At 43.6% G+C, this 16,091-nt stretch overlaps 1 protein-coding gene across 1 annotated transcript in view; it reads right to left on the bottom strand.

The window, feature by feature from the left end:
• Nucleotides 1-15,330, bottom strand: part of LOC124721360 — a 216,279-nt gene extending 200,949 nt beyond the window's left edge. The window contains exon 1 of the mRNA XM_047246294.1: nucleotides 15,194-15,330. Coding sequence (XP_047102250.1) covers nucleotides 15,194-15,262 — 69 coding nt within the window. The 5' untranslated portion in view covers nucleotides 15,263-15,330. The remainder of the gene's footprint in view (nucleotides 1-15,193) is intronic.
• Between the last annotated feature and the right edge of the window lie 761 nt (nucleotides 15,331-16,091).

The following is a 16,091-nucleotide window of genomic DNA, read 5'->3' as shown; positions in this document are numbered from 1 at the left end:
AACAGTAAAAGTGTGAAGACTAAAAATGTTGTACACATCAGTTGGACCAATGATAAAAACAGGAGGGGTGGAACAGTTAGGGCAACAGATGGGCATCCCTGAGGCTCTGCGCTCTGCATGCGATGGGAGTCCTCCACCTCCTCCTCCCCCCCCCCCCTCTACCCAGCCGTCCCACCCCTGCTCCAGTGTACTCAAGACGTTGAAGGGCACTCAGTATGAAACAGAGTGCTACCTCTAAAACAGAAAATCTGGTACGGCAGAAAAGGAGACGAACCGCATCTAAAATCAATTAAAAGAGAATTAGAGAGGGGTGAAAGAGTGAGCTGGTTAAGGAAGGAGGATCTGGGGAAAGCCCCAGCCCAAACCCCAACCACCCCACCCTGAATGCAGTTTAAAGCCTTACATCTGAAAATAGAAAGCACTTTCACGGAAAAGCAGTTCAACCCTCCTCGAATCTGCTGTCAGTACCAGAAGCAAAGAATTCGGAACGCCATGCTTAGCATGGAGGGCTAGAAGAGGGCCTACCACCAGGATCTGAGCTACAGTCTCTAAGGCTCCACAACCACACTGAGGGAGTGGCTCGTTACCTAAAATGAAACTATGGGCTAGCTTGGTATGGCCAATTCAGAGGCAACGTAGTACGGTGAATTCATTCTGGGAGGAACGGAAAGAGGAACGCCATGCAGCAGTATTCTCCATGATAGTGCGGAATTTATTAGAGGGGATAGCACACAACCAGATGTAATTCAATCTTCGAGTGAGCAGAGATCGTATTTGCACTCGCAAATCTGCACCTGTGACAGCCAAAGAGAATGGGGGTGAATAATCACACCTCTAGCCAAACGGTCAGCCAGTTCATTCCCTGCGATATCCACATAACTTGGGACCCAGAGAAAGACAACTGAGCAGTCAGTATGACTAAGTTCAGCGACAAGATCATGGATAGCAGAGACGACAGTGTTAGAAGAGTAACATCAGACAATTTCCAGGAAACTGGTCCTTGTATCACTACATATTAAAACGTGGCCCAGGGAGGCCAGTTCAATGAAGTTTAGAGCTCGTAGCAGTTATCAGCTTTGCTGTAAAAACTCTGCTAGTCCCTGGCAAGGAATGGTGTTGCTGACCGCCAGTGAATGTAAAAGCATATGCCCGGAAGTACAAGATCCAGAAGGGTTGTTGATCATTGGTACCCCAGAAGACTACGAGGCTTGGTCCACACCTGGGATGAAGAGGCATACGTCCCCTGGGAAGAGACGCTCTGTACTCCTTTTTACTGCCTTTCATTAGATAGCAAGCGTTAGCACGAAGTCGCTTAAAGCTTGGTCTGTAAAGGATGTTGCTTGAAGTGTTGTAGGGTTCTTTGGCGACGCTGGCCAGCTACTGCAATGTCTTTGGTCTATCATCGCACCGGCCGTTGGTGGAAGTCACCTTATGGAAAGGGAATAGCTGGTGTGACTTCCGCACAGTTGGTGTTCATATGAACAGCATACAGGCGTTCATGTGTTCCACATGAAACTGTATGACAGGCAGTCAATAGATTTTTATGCCTGTATTTTATTTTCTTCCTTGAAGACTGGGCAAACTGGTGAAGGTGCAAGCTAGTATTCCATGCGATTTACACACGAAGTTGGTGTTCGTAGGGACTCCTTCGCGGTGTAATCGTCCACAGTTACCACATTTTGGATTTGCCGTGCACCGGGAAGACGTATTGTCAAAGTACAAGCTCTTGGAGCACCTTATGTGCAGTGGGACGCAACGTTTCCCTTTCTGGGAATACATTCCCTTCAGAGGCTAGGATAAAGGCGACTGTATCGATCCTATTATCCTTGGAACCTTCTTGAACACAATGCACGATATGTACGCCTCGCCGCTTTTAATCCATAGCTCTTCGTCTGGGGCGTAAGGTCTCTGTGCAAGATGATTCCTTAGACCATATTCAGCGTCTTGTGTTGGACAATGTTCACTGGATATCACAGTGACGTTCATACGCCAGTAGAGGTGTAGATGGTCAAGCGGAAGAGGATATAATCAATAGCGATCAATCATTTTTCTGACAACTTCTCCAAATTTACCTTCCCTATACTCCAAAAAAAAAAAATAACAGTTTAGTCGCAGTGAAAGTTCGAGGACATTAAGTACTGAATAAATTGTTTCCCACGTGGTAGCCAGGGTTGGTAAATCAGTAGGATTTTAACTGTTAGCATTGAAGTTTCGATTCCTGTCTGAAGAGACTGCCAGATGAGAACGTCTGTTGTTCTGCTGCAATTTAATACATTTCTTGTGCGGAACGTCCATCCTGATGCTACCTACTCCAATCAAGGGCTCTCTCCACAGGCGCCACCCAGCCGCAGCAAGTCATCCAGTACGACGGCCATTGCTGCGAGTCCTGATGCCCCAGGAAGACAGTCCTCTACTCCTTGGCCTGTGTGGGGAGGTTGCAGCTCAGGCTGCATCAGTGTGATCCCTGTCTTGTCCGGGGGATCGGCCGAAAGATCACATAACGACCCCACAGCGATGAACAGGCCACCGTGTTGGCTTTGAAGCGCAAGTAAGAGCCTACACCGGTACTGTGCGTAGATGATCTTTAACACCGCATATAGTAGGCGCTCTCTAAAGTGTTCTGCCTAAGTGAGTCCACACTACAGGAAATATTAGGAAATGAAGGTGAAACCCATAAGGGGACCACAAATTACTTCAACCGAAAGATGGTGAACGAAATAACATTCCAAGAAATTAAGGCAGAACGTAGGGAATAGCCAGATCGACATCAAAGGCTGGCTGGCACCATGAGAAAGAGCAAGAAAGTGAAGGATTGTCTGAGAAGATGCTGCAGTAGAAGAAAGCAAGTAGGTGCTGCAATAGCCTGCTCACCACGATCGTATTCATGAATCAGGAGTGAGACAACCACTAGAGTTAGTTCAATGAGGATGTTTGCAGATGATTATGTTTATAATATGGTAGCAACGCCGGAAGACTAGCTAGTTGCAGGAAGGAGGCTAGATGATTAGAGTGAAAAAATGGTTCAAATGGCTCTGAGCACGATGAGACTTAACAGCTGAGGTCATCAGTCCCCTAAACTTAGAACTACTTAAACCTAACTAACCTAAGGACATCACACACAGCCATGCCCGAGGCAGGATTCGAACATGCGACCGTAGCAGCCGCATGGTTCCGGACTGAAGCGCCTAGAACGGCTCGGCCACCGCGGCCGGCCTGATAGGTGACTCTGGACGTTAACGTAATACATTCCAAATGAATAAACGATAAATCCGCCACTGTACGATCACACTAATGGTGACAAATCAATGTAAACAGTAACTGTGTCAGTGACCTAGGAATAGCCATGGAAGTGACAGTGGAATAACCCTACAACAAACTGAAGGAAAAACAGATGGCAGGGCGATATAAGAATCTTAAGGAAATGTTCAGCCACGAAAGAAGAGATTTACAAAATATTGTTAGACCAATTCCTGAGTACTTCTCATCTGTCTGGCTCACTTACCACGTTAGGTTGACGGATGAAAGACAAGATTCAACGATAAAGTGGCGCTTTCCGAGCGGAATAGTTTAGTCGCAGCGAGAGTGTTGAAGAGATTCTCAACAAATTCCCGTGGCAGACGCTACAAGCTAGGCGTCGTGCTTCGTGGAGAGGTTTAATGTCGAATTTTCAAGGTGATACATTCCGAGAAAAAGTCTGGCAACATTTTACTTCTTACTGTATACGCCTCAAGAAATTATCACAGCGGATCAGTCAGAGAAATGAGTGTCAATACAGATGCTTACCGACAATCTTCCCCTTACCACGCAACGTAACTGGAAAGGGATAAGAATAGTGGTACGAGAAGAATACTCAGCCACCTGCCGTATGGTAGCTTGCGGAACGCTGATGTGTATTTAGATTTGGCGAGATTTGAATCGCAGACAATGATCCAGCAGAAACACATCGTTCTTACCCTGATTGTGAGCCGCTATCGTGGCTGGTATTAGAGTGACGGCACAGAGACGCTCTGCCCTAAGTTAAACCGTTTGAATCAAAGAGGAGTATGTCTTCACCAGAAATTGTCCGCTAAGTGCTACTGTGTGCATCTATAAACCGAGTTTAGCCCTAAGCCTTTCCGCAGTGTTATCCTGAACAGAGAAGCTGCTGAGAACCGCGAATCGGATGGTGGCGTAAGACGAACAATCCCTCCTTGCCCCCCCCCTCCCCCCCCTCCCCCACCGAGTCAATAGTGCAGTGTGCTGACACACTTCACAGTTCAAGTAGGCATCAGACACCGATATGCAGCGATACATAAATACATTAGTCATTTAAGTGTTGCTATGTTAAAAAAAACATACGTAAAGCTGTGTGCTATAAGAAAAGTAAGCCAGCCCGCTTACAAACTGTGCGAAATTCCATTCCAATAGCACGCTTCGGTATCCTGATGTTCCCGAAAGTCCTGTAGCCTCGAAACTACCACTGCAAAGTTAGTCGTTTCCAACTCCTAGTTTCAAACGGACATGACATGGTTACTTAAGTAGAAGGCGTTTGTCGTTCTGTGTTTAGGACAGTAAAACCAAACAAGACCTAGGAAACAAGAGCCTCGTTAACCCTCAGTGTTGTTTGAGCAACGAGAGACACTGTCACTGAAATGGAAACTACACGGTTAACAGGCGCCCTTACCGCTCGTAACTTCCTGGAATTAAAACACGCGACGAAACAACATGTCCATAAACATATAAGTAAACTCTTGCGTCCTGGCGCGTAAACTTTATGGACTGACTGCGCAAGTAGCTGAGACAGTTTATACTCTATTTCAACGTCTCCATTTGTACTCTGCAGGCTTCTGCCAAGAGTACAGTAAAATGCACGAGGTACCAGTATTTTTTCCCTGGCTTCCACTTTATGGTGGAGCAGGGAACAACCTTCTTGTAGGACTCCCAACTTTCCTACTGAAACCTTTGCTAGAAATTTCTCTGCACACATTTAGATTAAAACTAACTATAGCTGAAAAGGAAACTCTAATATAAAGCTCCATTCTAAGCCGTTTTCGTAAAACAAGAACAGAATCGTGTGTAAGCAAACTTTGCTTCCCCTCTGTGTTGCCGATTAAGTCCAACGATTCACTTAGGTCAGCTCTGTCGGCCTCTGATCGTAACCATCATGCGTTGGACTTCCTGTAGCCTACATTTTATGGAAGGACTGAAGGGAAAACACAATTCGTTCTTGCAAACATTTAAAACATTTTATCAAAAATTGTGCTTTAAGACTTCTCGATTTTCGACATAGGATTTAATGTATCCACAGCAGCTACATCATTAAAGACGGCTGCCTTTTTCCGACAAGAATGTGAGAACGCTGCCACGGCCTTGTTCAAAAAAACAACCTCGACAATCACACGCTATGATTTACCTGACACATAGTCGTGTGAATGTTTTTGGTGAACCTCCAAACAGACACGATGCCTAACATATTACGTCCACATCTAAACTCAAAAGTAAATTTCCTAATAAACGGGATACAACCACATGCGAGCGCTTTAAAAGGCTTATATCTGCGTTACCCCTTGAAGTATGACAGGATAAATATTTGGAAAGTATTTGAAAATAAAGTTGAGGGACTAGGTTTTATTCATGTTAGACAATTTTTGCACTAGGTTCGGAGTAACACGAAAGACACTATGTAAGTAGGCTGTTTAGGTTTTTATATAGGTAACGCCACGTAGCGCTCTGTATGTAAATCACTGGCTGTGCTGTGTGCAGTCTGTGGCTAGTTTGCATTGTTGTCTGCCATTGTAGTGTTGGGCAGCTGGATGTGAACAGCGCGTAGCGTTGCGCAGTTGGAGGTGAGCCGCCAGCAGTGGTGGATGTAGGGAGAGAAATGGCGGAGTTTTGAAATTTGTAAGACTGGATGTCATGAACTGCTATATATATATATATATATATATATATATATATATATATATATATATATATATATATATATATATAATGACTTTTGAACAATATTAAGGTAAATACATTGTTTTTTCTCTATTAAAATCTTTCATTTGCTAACTATGCCTATCAGTAGTTAGTGCTTTCAGTAGTTTGAATCTTTTATTTAGCTGACAGTAGTGGCGCTCGCTGTATTGCAATAGCTTGAGTAACGAAGATTTTTGTGAGGTAAGTGATTTGTGAAAGGTATAGTTTAATGTTAATCAGGGCCATTCTTTTGTAGGGATTACTGGAAGTCAGATTGCGTTGCGCTAAAATAATATTGTGTGTCAGTTTAAGCACAGTCATGTATAATTTTTCAAAAGGGGACGTTTCAACTAACTCTCTGCTGGTTTTGGTTATAATCAGCCTAGAGCTGTTTTTTTTTTTTTTTTTACTTTTTTTCAATGTTGTCGACTCTACACATTGCCTCAAAAAGGTAGCATGGTTTCTCTAGACGATATTTGTATCTAAGTAATGTATCAGTTTACTATAACAAACCTTCCTGTCCTAGAGGTGGTCTCAAATTATGCAGCTATTATTCTTTACTCCGTGATTAAAATGTGTCCACATCGTAGCAGCAGCAGCATCAAAATCAAGACTAAGAACCTTGGTGTAGTTCCATCTTAATGCGAACAGGGATATGAAATATCGCGTGACAAGGATGAAGTATAAAGGTGAGTGCACTTACATAGTGTCTAAACTAGGGATATACTACTCAGAATAGCTACGGAATCGGACAAAACACTTCATACAGTAAAATATCCTGTATTAAGTGCTCCACATTTCCAGTTGGGCATTTCTATTACACTAAGCAAATTGGTGACGAACCATGCAATGCAACTGTTCCTTGTTTTTTTTTCTCTCTTCGTTTATCTAGCTTCAGGCTACCGGACCGATGAACAGTGTTGAAGAAATGGCTAATGAGCGTTTTGTAAGTAACATATTTCGTACGTAAATTACATTTTCTTCAGATTTTTCCAATAAACCTGTCTGGTATCTGCCTTCTCCACTGCTAAGTTTATGTGAATGTTCCACCTTAAATTATTCCCGCAGAAACTCAGATACTTCAAGGTTGAGACTGATTGCAGTGAGTGACAGTGGATCACCTAGTAACTATATACATATATACACACACATTATATATATATATATATATATATATATATATATATATATATATATAAAAGATCTCCTCGTCTGTTTAAGAGCACTGAATTACATTTATGTCTAGATTCAGCTGGCAACCTTCGAATCAGGCGTTGATCCCGTGAAAAATTGTACATTTCGTAACAATTTTCTAACGATTTCATCTATCCGTGCCGAACTTCCGCGACCAAGTTCATGGGGTAACACAGCAAAATAACTGATGAAGCATTTACTGTTGGCTTTTGTCTCTGGGTCTTCGGTCGACGTTTGGCTGACGATTTTTCGGGCGTTTCGTCTGCACGAGTGGCTGACAACTTTCACCACCGATCGCTGCTTGCTCCATGGCACACACTCGTGTTGGCAAAGCGTCAGATAAATCGTTAAACACTAGCCGAAGATCCCGAGACGAAAGCCAGTAGGTGGTGTCAAGTGGCCAACGGAAGCCGAAGTAATTTTTAATTGTTGAAGCATTCGTTCAAGCTAGGCCTACTTCCAAGAATAGTTTTAATGCACCGAGCTTATAACAATGTACCTCACTGAGAGGTACTACTTTATTTAATTTTATACTTCTTTAGATCACTTTAGAAGTTTCGGTGCCCTTAATTTCATTTAATTCTCAACAACTGGTAATTTCGGGAAAATAATTTGATGGACGTCTTCAAAATCCATAACCACTGACAATAACAACGAGACCATGAAACAGTTCCGTGACAATTTACTACTGTGAAACGTACTAGTGGTGCGCCACCAACTGCTCATTAGCGCTGCTCCTTGCTCATTTAACAATCTGAGTTGTGCTGCCTGGGGATGAGGGCGAAAGGGCTGGGGAGAATGATGGCTCCCTGCTGCCTCCAGACTACGAATGCATTTGTAGCGCAGTATGAATGTAAATGTACGGTTGGAGACTCCGAAATACGAGACAGCCGGCAGATAGCGCGCTCTAAAAGTGGACCATTTCACGGCAGAGCCATCTGTGACTGCTACAATCATCTGTGCGTTGGAAACAACGCTGGGGTCCCACGGTGCTATCCTGAAGCAAATAAAATGTCGAATTCAAAATCCGGCGTGGTTTATCCATAAAATACCAACGAAAGAGTAATCCGAAAACTCAGATGGCTGATATTCATACACCATTTAGCCACGTAGATGAAACAAGTTTTGGTTTTGTTGTGTTTTAATACACATAAATTTAGCCATGTTGCTTGTAACTGATTGAGATCGGTGACTGTATTATAAATATGTGGAATATTATTTACCGTTTGTCACTTTTTACTAATGTTTATTAGCACGGCGCGTTATGGTAGCAGGCTGTTAGATGCATTACAGTGAGACGTACGTTTATCTGAAGCGTGAAGTTGATTATTTCCTCGATGTGCCAGTGAAGTTACATATCGAAATTTAACAACTGTTGGTAGAATTTAGTCTGGCACACTGAGCACAGTAATGAACAAAACGTCACTTAACACTTTTACACTACAGGCCATTAAAATTGCTACACCACGAAGATGAAGTGCTACAGACGCGAAATTTAACCGACAGGAAGAAGATGCTGTGATATGCAAATTATTAGCTTTTCAGAGCATTCACACAAGGTTGGCGCCGGTGGCGACACCTACAACGTGCTGACATGAGGAAAGTTTCGAACCGATTTCTCATACACAAACAGCAGTTGACCGGCGTTGCCTGGTGAAACGTTGTGATGCCTCGTGTAAGGAGAAATGCCTACCATCACGTATCCGACTTTGATAAAGGTCGGATTGTAGCCTATCGCGATTGCGGTTTATCGCATCGCGACATTGCTGCTCGCGTTGGTCGAGATCCAATGACTCTTAGCAGAATATGGAATCGGTGGGTTCGGGAGGGTAATACGGAACGCCGTGCTGGATCCCAACGGCCTCGTATCACTAGCAGTCGAGATGACAGGCATCTTATCCGCATGACTGTAACGGATTGTGCAGCCACGTCTCGATCCCTGAGTCAACAGATGGGGACGTCTGCAAGACAACAAGTATCTGCACGAACAGTTCGATGACGTTTGCAGCAGCACGGGCGATCATCTCTCAGACCATGGCTGCGGTTATCCTTGACGCTGCATCACAGACAGGAGCGCCTGCGATGGTGTACTCAACGACGAACCTGGGTGCGCGAATGGCAAAACTTCATTTTTTCGGATGAATCCAGGTTGTGTTTACAGCATCATGATGGTTGCATCCGTGTTTGGCGACATCGTGGTGGATGCACATTGGAAGCGTGTATTCGTCATCGCCATACTGGCATATCACCCAGCGTGATGATATGGGGTGCCATTGGTTACACGTCTCTGTCATCTTTTGTTCGCATTGACGGCACTTTGAACAGTGGACGTTACATTTCAGATGTGTTACGACCCTGGCTCTACCCTTAATTCGATCCCTGCGAAACCCTACGTTTCAGCAGGATAATGCACGACCGCATGTTGCAGGTCCTGTACGGGCCTTTCTGGATACAGAAAATGTTCGACTGCTGCCCTGGTCAGCACATTCTCCAGATCTCTCGCCAACTGAAAACGTCTGGTGAATGGTGGCCGTGCAACTGGCTCGTTACAATACACGTCACTGTTCTTTATGAACTGTGGTATCGTGTTGAAGCTGCATGGGCAGCTGTACCTGTACACGCCATCCAAGCTCTGTTTGACTCAATGCCCAGGCGTATCAAGGCCGTTATTACGGCCAAAGGTGGTAGTTCTGGGTACTGATTTCTCAGGATCTATGCACCCAAATTGCGTGAAAATGTAATCACATGTCAGTTCTAGTATAATATAGTTGTCCAATGAATACCCGTCTATCATCTGCATTTATTCTTGGTGTAGCAATTTTAATGGCCAGTAGTGTACATTCAGATGTTCACATTCCACTGGTCTCTGTGACGTAAACGTCTGAGTGTTTACGTGTTAAGTGGTGAAGGTGTGTATATTACTGTGCTCAGCGTGCCAGATAAATTTCCAGAAAAGATGGTTAAATTTCAGTACGTAACCTCACTGACATACCCAGGAAACAATCATCACACTTCTGATTAATGTAATGTGTAAGCAACTGTACTACATCTGATGACAGCTTGCTACTAAAACGCACCGTGCTAATAAACATTAGTAAAAAGAGACAAATGGCATAAATTATTTCAAAAATTTTAGTAAGGACGCCTAATGAAACGTCTTACTTTTTCGATGAGATACACTCAGGGTTTACGAAATGTCAACGTGCTGTCACTACAAGCCTTAGCGCACACAAGAGAAGAATATGGATGTTTCTGAAAGTGTTAGAAAGTATTTTAACATCCTTCAGAAACATACATACTTTTACAATTACGGGCACAGAACGCAGCATAGAAAGAAACAGTCATCCCCGTTATCGCTCATAAACCGAGTACAGTAGCTGGAACCCATTTTGACTATTTGAAGTAGTCTGAACAGTGATAATTGAGACATTTTCTTCTGGCAACTAAAGGAGATTTATTAATGTGTATCCACGCATTTTCACGTCGACTGTCGTGCGAGCTATTTCTTCTTTTGCCCGGCTACGGAATGTCAGTACGATTGCATACCCTCTTCATAAAAACCGTTACTAACCACTGCTTGACGTTAAACAAAGAGTGCTTCGCGTAGTAGTCCACGAGGTACGCACATTAAAATCACATTTTACTGCTCTGTCGTCTGTTTTCACAGAAAAGCTTTATGAATGGAAACAAAGGACTATTCCAAGCAGAGTAAGAGCTCTTTCATGTCAAAATAACGACACAGCCTGAGAAATTCTGCGCAGTAGGAATTGGCGTTTCACCTGCGTCGGCTAACTCTGATATTTGCGTGGAAACATTGCTGCAAACGTTGATGTGGTCATTCTTACCTGCCGCTCGAGCGATTCCTCTTGCCTGTTTCGTTGCTAGCATGTTGGATCGCCTTCTAAAGCAGCTAAGTTTTGATACTGGCACACGAGGTACCAGTCTCGATTATTTGCTTTCTGTAAATTCAAACAGTAATCAGCGCTGCCTTTATCTTCATCATACTGCATTTTCTCCGGACAGTGTTCAGTTAAGCTACTGCCACTGCACGTGAGTTTGCAGCATCCCGTTACGTTAGGGGCAGGAAACTCCCTTGGGAAAACATCTGTTCGTGGATAATGAGAAATTCAAACTTAATCCTTATCGACTACGAGATTTACGTCTCCGCAATCAGTAATAAACTGCTGTGAGTAAAATTTTAACGCAGCCGAAGTATCCTCTGAAACAGCAGGCGATTAATTAAATGAATAAAGTACGCAGAAATAAAATAATTAAACTCGATCAATTACAATTTCATTCAATAACCACAACGTATTACGAAGACCGTGCTCGTACGGGTAGCGGAATAGTATATTTTGGATGACTTCACAATACTTTGGCTACGTTAGAGTAGTTATTTAAGACTGATCGTTCTTTTTTTAACATAATGCCAGAGAATGGTACATGCAAACTCTATACTCCCACACTCCTAACAGACAGCTGTGTGACTTAAGTATTAAGCTGCCTAATCCGTATCAATGGAACACCAACGCAGTCCACATAAAGTATCTATAGTTCACGCAGTACCTCTGTTCCTTATAAACAATGAAAATTGATGACTCCTAAATGAGTTAAAATACAAAGCCAGCCTTTAAAATATTTCTTTGAGACAATATTTGCGGGCTATGCACTGAGTTGATCATTTATGACAAGATAAATCTTGTTTGCCGCTCTACATTCTTATTAGGAGCACACACATCTGTCTCTATCAGCGAATGCACCCCGTGGTGATATAAAATAAGGAATCCATGCGTCAGGTGTGTTCGGTTTCGAGCCTCCTGGCCTGACAGCTTGAACTTTCATAAAATATGTTCAATCTGAGACGATCATCTGTACATAGATCTCAATTACTCTACTGTGCTGCCATATCAGCGAGCAAAGAAATGACGATGTACGTCATGAGACAAGAGCACACCAATTTAGGTACGCGGTTCACCAGCTGTTAAACTTTTTACCTTGCGTTAACAGCACAGGGGTTCCTGCAGTAAAACTTTCAACTGAAAGATTTACAAACATAAGAAAAACTCTCATATGAGGCAGATGAGCTGTGTTCCTTACAAAGGAGCAGTGAATTCAAACCGTAACAAGTCTGTAAACTAATCGACGCGTGATCGTTGAGGAGATGCTCAACATATTAGTGGCAGACGCTACAACAGGTATTTGCTGTTGCAGTTTCAGGAGCGTGTGCTCCAAGAAGAGCAGATCAGCGTATTACTTCCTCCCATATACTTCTCGAGAAACAGCCAAGAAAAAAATCAGATAAATTAGAGCTCATACCGAAGTTCAAATAGTCGTTCGTTCCAAGAACTATCTCCGAGTGAAAGAGCACAAACTGTAAAACAACTCTCATTTGTCTCACAAGCCGTGAATCAAGGCTGTCGGGCAGATGCAGTATTTCTCGATTTCAGGGAAAGTATTTGACTCGGTACTACACCTACGCTTATTATCGCAAATACTATCGTATGGGGGTATCAACTGGATTGTGATTGGATTGAGGATTTTTTGGTAGGTAGGACGCAGCAAGATCTCAAGAGTCATCGACAGATTAAATAACTGAAGGCATGCCCCAGGTGTGTTGTGTCTTTTTCCGTTTATGTTTTATATGCATAACCTTGCGGGAAATAATTGTAACCGGAGATTTTCCACACCATGCAGTTACCTATAACTAAAACAGTCAGAGAAGCTGCGCAAATATTCAGTCAGTTCTTGATAAGATTTCAAAGTGATGCAAAGATTGGCAACTTGCTTTAAATGTTAATAAATGTAAAACTGAGCAATTCACAAAACAAAAATGACTAATATCACCGAGTTGCAGTTGGATTCTGTTCATGCATACAAATGCCTGGGTGTAACACTGCAGGGACGTGAAGTGGAACGATCACATAGGCCTAGTCGATGGTAAAGAGGGTAGAAGACTTAGGTTTATTCGTAGAATATCAGGGAAACGTATTCAGTCTAGCTAAGAACACAGCTGAAGTGTGTGTGAGCTGTACCACATAGGACTCGCAGGGGACATTGGAAGTATACAGAGAAGGGCATCACGAATGGCTGCAGGTTTGTCTGACGCTTGGGAGAGTGTCAGAGATGTTGATGTAATTTAAATAACAGACACTCGAAACAGACGCTAACCATCACGAGAAAGCCTACTTACATTGTTTTAATAATAGGCTTAAATGAAAACTCTAGGAATATATTACAATCCTCTACGTATCGCAACCCGTAGGTACCGTGAAGATGAGATTAGAGTAATTACAGCACGCACAGAGGCATTTAAACATTCATTCTTCTCGAGCTCCATTCGTGAATTTAACGGGAAAAAGCTCTAAAAACTGGGACGTACCCTCTACCACGCACTTAACGGCTCTTTGCAGAGCATTGTAGTAGACGTATATGAAAGGAGGGAAATAGCAATGGTACCAAACCTACTCTCCGCCGCCCACCATATGGTGGTTGGCGGAGTCTCTAGGTAAAGACAGAATTTGACTAATATACCTAACCTTTTCTCTTTCATTCGATATTGCAATAACATTTGTTGACATATGTAACTGCCCATACTAAACTTTATATCAGTCTGTAATATTTCAAATGTTTAACACTCAACTGGTTCAAATGGCTCTGAGCACTATGGGACTTAACATCTATGGTCATCAGTCCCCTAAAACTTGAAACTGCTTAAACCTAACTAACCTAAGGACATCACACAACACCCAGTCATCACGAGGCAGAGAAAATCCCTGACCCCGCCGGGAATCGAACCCGGGAACCCGGGCGTGGGAAGCGAGAACGCTACCGCACGACCACGAGCTGCGGATGTTTAACACTCACTGAACTAAATACATCAATAATAATTCAGAGCCGATTCCACTTCAGATCTTAAATCTATGAAGCGAATGAAAGCCAGTTAATAATTTACGAGATGTGGAGCACGATTAATCGCTGTTCAAGCTCTACAGATTTGGGGGTCTATTATTGTGAAACATTACGTTGGTGCTACCTGAGTAGTCTCATCCACGTTTGTGGAAAACCACCTGAACGTCGCACTCGAGATAGTACCCTCTCAGAAGTACGCCGAAATGCGTTGCACTGACGATGATAAAGCCATAAAATTAGAGAGTAAGTTCAGTAGTCGCAAAATCCTCCACAGGAGACTTCAGCGTTAATACAGAATAAATTTCGGTTTTCTTACTGCTGTCATAAATTGGAGCGCGCACGTATAAGTTGACTTAAGTGTATGACAAGGCGGAGGAAAGAAGCTGAGAGGAGTCAGCGAGCGGGCGCCACCAGAGGTGTGGGCCAGGGAGGCGGAACAGGCGCGGCGCGTCCAAAAAGCGAGAGCACAAACCTGTGGCTGCTGGAAGCAGCTTTTTCAAAGCCGTGGCGGGAATGAGGGGGGGAAGCGAAGGCAGCTGGCCCGGGGAAGGCGAGCCGACCCAAGGCGTCTAACGAATGCAAAAGCCAGCCGCTCAACCAGTTCTCCTCACTTTTGTGGCATTCGACGGCTCCGCCTCGATGCCAAGTCAATCCTGCAGTAGCGCTGCTCACTTGGCTAGTGTTCGATGACGAACTGCATTTCAGCTACGTTTAATTCCGGTGCTTACAGAAAACTAAGATACTTACCTACTTCTGTCAAACGTTACGCCAAAACCTATGAAACTGTGGAGCTTTCATTTGTCTGCACGAATGTCCGATTTGCATAGCCTTCCGGGAAAAGTTCTCCTCGCCCTAATTGTTGTGAATAAAATAAATGTATTCCCCAATTTCTGTTATTAGGAGCATTGTAGCCACCGAACCACGTAGCCAGATAAATTCGTAAATTACTTTTAATTCGAAGGGAACAAAAACAATGAAGAGCTGTGTACATGAAAAACTTCGGTATGGTAGACAAATAAAACCAATAAATACATACATTAAATATCTTAGAAAAAATAATTGTTTCTGTAGCTGTAAATTTTCAAAATTTGAAGAAAATCCCCGCAGAGAATTTCAGTTACAATTAATTATTCTAGTGGAGCGTTACCTTGTTTTCGGAGAACTCCCCTTCCGTGAATATGTTGAGGGTGGAGGTATTTTCAGTACTGAATTTCATTTCACACGAGTTACACGAGTCAGGGCAGCAGCTCACACAACACAAACAGGGGCAACTGCGGTCACATCGCGGCCGCGCGCCGAACTGACGGAATGCCAAACGACGCCCTGCGCCAGTGGCAGCCGGCAGCCGGCAGCGCCAGCGCGCTCTCGCGCCGCGCGAACAAACTAGGCGCGCGCTCGAGGACCCTGCCTCCCCACTCGCAGGCACAAAAACATTCCACAGCCACACTGGTAGGCGCCCTTCCCAGTTACTGAACTCCAACTCTTAGTCATCCTCCCTGTTTTCGTGCTGCCGAGCCTCGGCCGCTTATTGTGTCCTCAATTCCGGCGCCCCCATTACGCGAAACTGGAGTAGCTTCCGTTTTGGTAGGAGTCTTTCACATGTCTTATATCTCCAGCATTCTTCACACTCATCATTAAGCTCCAAACCTCCCCACATCCTTCCGCTGCACGGAACACCTAAATCCTCTTAATTTCTTGTGATCATCGTTGCCGATGGATGCAAACTATGTCACCAAAGACTCCTTACAAATTTTCAAGATCCCTTATTACGTGAGGACTCTAGGAATACACTACAAACTAGGGACCGCGAAGACAACGCGCGCAGATAGATTTAATAATTCTTTCCGCACTCCATACGCGAAACGGAAAGAAACTTCAGTATATAGCACAATAGGAGGTACTCTCTGTCATACACTTCAGAGAGGTTTGCAAAACGTAGATTTAGATGTAGACGTAGATGCAGATCGTCGGTTTCCAGTCGCAAGTACGCGTATCTCCAGGATTACGAACTAGACAGCCGTAAAGTTTTCAAATACCAATTGGCA

This window comes from Schistocerca piceifrons, chromosome X (genome assembly GCF_021461385.2).
Source record: "Schistocerca piceifrons isolate TAMUIC-IGC-003096 chromosome X, iqSchPice1.1, whole genome shotgun sequence".
Taxonomy (NCBI): Eukaryota; Metazoa; Arthropoda; class Insecta; order Orthoptera; family Acrididae; genus Schistocerca; species Schistocerca piceifrons.
This window is presented reverse-complemented; position numbering and strand designations above follow the sequence as displayed.